This window comes from Thunnus albacares, chromosome 7 (assembly GCF_914725855.1).
Source record: "Thunnus albacares chromosome 7, fThuAlb1.1, whole genome shotgun sequence".
Taxonomy (NCBI): Eukaryota; Metazoa; Chordata; class Actinopteri; order Scombriformes; family Scombridae; genus Thunnus; species Thunnus albacares.
Window position 1 is genome coordinate 14,593,459 of NC_058112.1, and position 5,048 is coordinate 14,598,506.

Sequence of the window (5,048 nt, forward strand, 5' to 3'; positions counted from 1 at the left end):
CTGAGCCACAATCAACAGAAGCAAACTGGATTGAAGACATTATGACTCTCAGGTGCACTTGTGTAAGATTTTTGTAAACCACATTTTCTCTGTGATGGATGTGTGAAAAGTGAGTGTAACAGTGTAAAAAGACTCATAAGTCACAATCAATGGAGAAAGACTTTATTCTGGAGCAAAGCGTCCTCTGGTGGCTTTATGGTGAAATTCTGTGGTCCGAAGCCTCAGCGGGTGACCAGGTTTGCGCATGCGCAGTTCATGGATTTAAGTGAAACGTGAGTTTACATTTATGCATGTGAGTAGTTTGCTGTTGTGAGCTGCAGGAGTGGAAGCTTATAAGAAGTACGATGGCTTCAAGGTGTGTACTTATATTTTTGTCCTATCAAACCTGACAGTTGTTTTAATTCTTGTGAATAAGTTTAATTTTCCTCCAGTGTTGTAGTTTAGAAAACTGTCTGTTATGACTTAACACCAACATCTTTTTTCCTTAAACGCGTCTAATGTTAGACAATAGACTTGATGACGTCAGATATCTTAGTTTTTAATGTATTTATTGAAATTATCAGAAGTGGAAGAAGCAATAAGATGCTTTACTGAAGTGAAATAGTAATAACCACAGTGTACAAGTATTTGCAGCTAAATATACCGAAAGTATAACAAGTAAAAGGTTTTGCAGAAATCCCTCCCTGTGACTAATATGTTAAATATGTCTAATAAAGCACATTATTACTACTGGTGCATCAGTGTTCAGGCAGCATTTCACTGTTGTGATGAGATCATTTGTGTACAAAGAAAAAACAAAGTTCTGCTACATGAATCTGGATTAATTTTTCAGATTTTCCCTTTTTAGTGGTGAAATATTGTAAAGTTTTACCTCTTTGGGCCACAAACAGTTTTTTATTTGAAAGCATTTGAGAAGTTAAGAGGGAAAATGTGTCTGTGGTTGAACTGCTGACAGCCCATAGACTGATCTGAAACATATTTTTTGTCAACGTGTCATGAGCCAAAAAGTTTGGGAACTACTGGTCGAATTATTTTTACATCGCAGTATAATTTATAAGTTTAGCGTGTGATATTTCATGTAAGATTTTCAAACATCAAATTAAAACAATTAGTAAAATTGAAAAGTAAGTAGTAACTAAAGCTGTCAGATAAATGTAGTGCAGTAAAAAGTACAATAATTCTCTCTGACATGTGGTGGAGTGGCAGTATAAAGTAGCATACAAAGTACAAGTACCTCAAAATCAATTACAATACTTGAGTGAATGTACTTTGTTAAATGTGTCTAATGTGTGATGAGCAGGTTCTGTGGAGTCCTCGTCCTGCTTGCAGTGTTCCTCAGTGGACTGAATGCCTCAAGGTACAGCTCATATAAACATTTCTCTCCAGTTATTCAGTGTTTACAGTATTTGTCGGGTTTGTTAGTCTGTCTGTTTCTGTGTAACAGACCCGCTGTAAACCAGGAACTGTCCAATATTTTCAATGAGCTGTGGAGGCTGGATGTGAACCGCATGAAGCCTGGGATAGATTACACACTCTCTGTTCAGGTACGGAAGTTGTTCTTCCTTCACACAACACTTATTTTCTGTTTTTACAAAGATGTTTTGTTTTGTATGTGTTTGAACCGTCCAGGGTAGAGCTGGTTATGTGAGCCAGGGCAGTAATGTAGCTCGGGATCACGCATCACAGCCTCTCTTCTCTAATGTTAATGAGAACAAACTGAAGACCACCACCACCATCTCCCGTAAGTATCTCTGTAACAGACAGAAATGGTTTTCTCATGTTCTGAGCGTCAACATTTTCAGCTCATTTGGAGACTTTCCTATGAATGAATGTGCCTGCAGGCTTCATGAAACTCCTGGACAACTATGAGCGATCCACAGGCGTGACGGAGCGAGTCACAACAGAGGAGCTGCTGGAGATTAGTCTCTTCCTGGATGCTGTCTTACAGACAGAAGTCATGAAGGTACATTTGACAAGTTACAACCAGTTTCATCTTACAGGTCTTATACATTTCAACAGCTCAGTTTCTAGTTTCTGCTGCACCTCATGTCTCACACCTACTTGTTCTCAGTCGAGATGTCTCAGGACTTTTAGAATAAGTTGTTGTCTTCCTCCTACGTTTGGTGGTTTGAGGCTGCAGCTAAACTCCAGAGGGAGTTTGTCTCTTCCTGCCTCTCTGAGCTCATTACTTCATGATGTTAGAGAGAGAAGAAACATGTACAACATCTGTGTGCAGCTGTGGAATGCCGCGTTGGCTCATAGCTTCAGCGGTCTCCCCAAAGAGGAACATTGGAAAAATGTGGACGTGCAGTACTTGTTGGAAGAACGGCGTGTTTAGATGAGGCTGATTGTAGCTTCACCTCACTTCAGGACAAAAGTCTCAGCAGTCTCCTTCCTCAAGGTGCAGAGTCTTATCACAACAAGTATTTAGCTACACTGTGTACGCTGTAGCATATATCTGTGGAAAAATGCACCATTTCATAATTTTATGATTTAAGAGATTTAAAGATTTATTTGTCACGTACATACACGTAAACAGTACATAAGTTACCCTCTTCATAGACTGTGCATATATATATATATCAACAAACTTAAAACATAGGAACATTTCAAAGAAGACATTTAAGAAAACAAAGAGCAAAAGTAGGTACAATGCAGTAAGTAGGTGAATTTAAGTTAAGTTAATAAGTGAGTAATTGAAAAGTCATTATGGACCATGGGATGTAAAACATGAAGCAATATAGGAAATAAAAATGCAAAGAAAATTATGAATATGGACATTGTAAAAATAGAAATATAGAGGTTAAATGAGAAATTGGTCATGTAAAGTAGCTCTGGAGTGCCAGTAAATGTCCATTTCTCATACATGAAAGAGTTTTTCAGCAAATTCTGAAAACATATTCCTGATACTTTAATAACAGTAAAATAGTAATAATTAAAATATGTTTTTACGTTTTTACCTGTAAATAAAGGAGAGTTAAAAAGTTTATAATAAAGTTAAAATTGTTATGTTTATGAATAGATCTTATTATGAACTATGTTTTGGCCCATCTTCTCTTGTTTAGATCTTTTCTGTAAGGTGTGAAACTTGATGTGATGTTATTAATGTGATCTCTTCACAGCGAGCTCACAGGTACCTGGTGAGCAAAGGACAGTCGAGCTCCAACTTGCGGCAGTTTAAGAGTCAGTTGCAGTTGATCTGGTTCAACCTCTACCACAGACAGAGAAACACCGGGTGAGACACCTGAACATCCTGCCAAACATGAGATACATAAGATGTTTGTCTGTTTGTTAGATTCATCTTTAAATAAGGATAAAATACAATTATGTAAAAGTGTGATGAAGTTTTGATGAAAGATTTTAAAACATTCACCAGCCTGGACTCAAGTGGATTTGAGCACGTCTTTGTTGGAGAGACGAAATCTGGAACAGAAATTGTTGGTTTTCACAACTGGATCCAGTTCTACCTGCAAGAAAAAAACCGCCATTTGGACTACAAAGGATACAAGGCCAGAGACCACGACTTAGTGAGTATAAGAGTTCACCAGGGTGGAAACCTGTTCTTAGTCTCAGACTTTACTCCCTTCTTCTGCCAACTTAACATTCATATATTTCTGTCTACAGCCGGATCAAGACGACCATGTTCTGAACCTCCAGTTCAGTTGGCACAGTGTGGTGAAGCCCGTCGGCAGCGCCTTCATCGGCACCAGCCCTGAGTTCGAGATGGCCCTCTTCACCATCGTCTTCCTCATAAACACCGAGAGAAGCACCACAGTGCTGGTCAACATCGACCAGTGTCAGATGGAGCTAGTGGTCATCCGACACGGACGCTCCCTTGGGACAGCGTACCCCAGACTGCTGAGCAGCAACAGCCGACACATTAGACAGAACTCACAGTGATGAGGAGGATCTCATCTTCACTTTTCATACAGTTACTGTATATTCACATCCTCATTATGTTCATACACAAGAATAATGAGCTACTAGTGGACAGGCGTAGTATATACACCTGCATTTTTTATTAAGGCCATTGTAAACTCTATTACTGTGATAAATAAATCATTCTATAAAGAAACTGATGAAGTTTTAATATTTGATGTTTTTATGCAATGTCCTCAGCTAATAAAATGATTTCCATTTAACCTGTGTAATAAATGTAAACCAGTTTTTTGCAATGAACTGATTTGTATGCAGAGTGTGGAAGAAGTATTAAAATCCTCCTTTACATATGTACATTTAACAAAACCATAACAAGTGGTGGAAAGTAACTAAGTACATTTATTAAAGTATTGTACTGAAGTACATTTTTTAGGTATTTTACTTACCTAGAGGGAAATGATATATTATTATAATTATATTATATAATATCTCCACTACATTTAACAGACAGCTATGGTTACTGTTACTTTACAGATTTAGATTTTACATACAAAACATGATCAGGTTATAAAATAGGAGAGTATACGTTGTTACAGATCAAACTATCCAACAGTATATTGATTAGTTGGTGCCACAACCAGCTGCCACATTAAAATACTGCTTAATGCATTGGTAATAATGATGAAATAATATAATATACAGTAGTATAAACATTCGAAATCAGGCCATTCTGGATAATGAGTACTTCTTGATGCTTGGAGTACATTTTGTTGATAATACTCCTGTAATTTTTGTAAAAAGGCAAATTTTTGAATGGACAAGAAGCAAAACAAATTTTTTTTTTTGGGGGGGGGGGGGGGGGGGGGGGACTTTATGTCTAATGTATAATGTATGTAATAATGTCTGACTATTGTACAGCAATGTATTATATTTCTATCTGCTAAAATCCTAATCTGACAAGTACCTAGAACAGCTATCAAATAAATCTTGTGGTATAAATATGCACAGAATGGAAATGCACAAATAAAGTATCTGTAAATGTTTGGGGTTTTTTTTTTTTTACCACCTACAAGTCAATGTATATAAATGTACATTTCACAGAAACTACTCATCCATCCATACTGATCTCATACCCGGAACCCTGTCTTTGGTTCCGCCCGCACGGACAT

At 37.4% G+C, this 5,048-nt stretch overlaps 1 protein-coding gene across 1 annotated transcript; it reads left to right on the top strand.

The window, feature by feature from the left end:
* Window positions 1–247: 247 nt before the first annotated feature.
* endouc (endonuclease, polyU-specific C) lies at window positions 248–4,922 on the top strand. The gene is made up of 8 exons (XM_044357807.1): window positions 248–355; window positions 1,301–1,357; window positions 1,445–1,544; window positions 1,630–1,741; window positions 1,842–1,963; window positions 3,123–3,235; window positions 3,377–3,527; window positions 3,625–4,922. The coding sequence occupies exons 1-8, from the start codon at window positions 345–347 to the stop codon at window positions 3,898–3,900; spliced, it is 942 nt and encodes a 313-aa protein (XP_044213742.1). The 5' UTR covers window positions 248–344; the 3' UTR covers window positions 3,901–4,922.
* The last annotated feature ends 126 nt before the right edge of the window (window positions 4,923–5,048 follow it).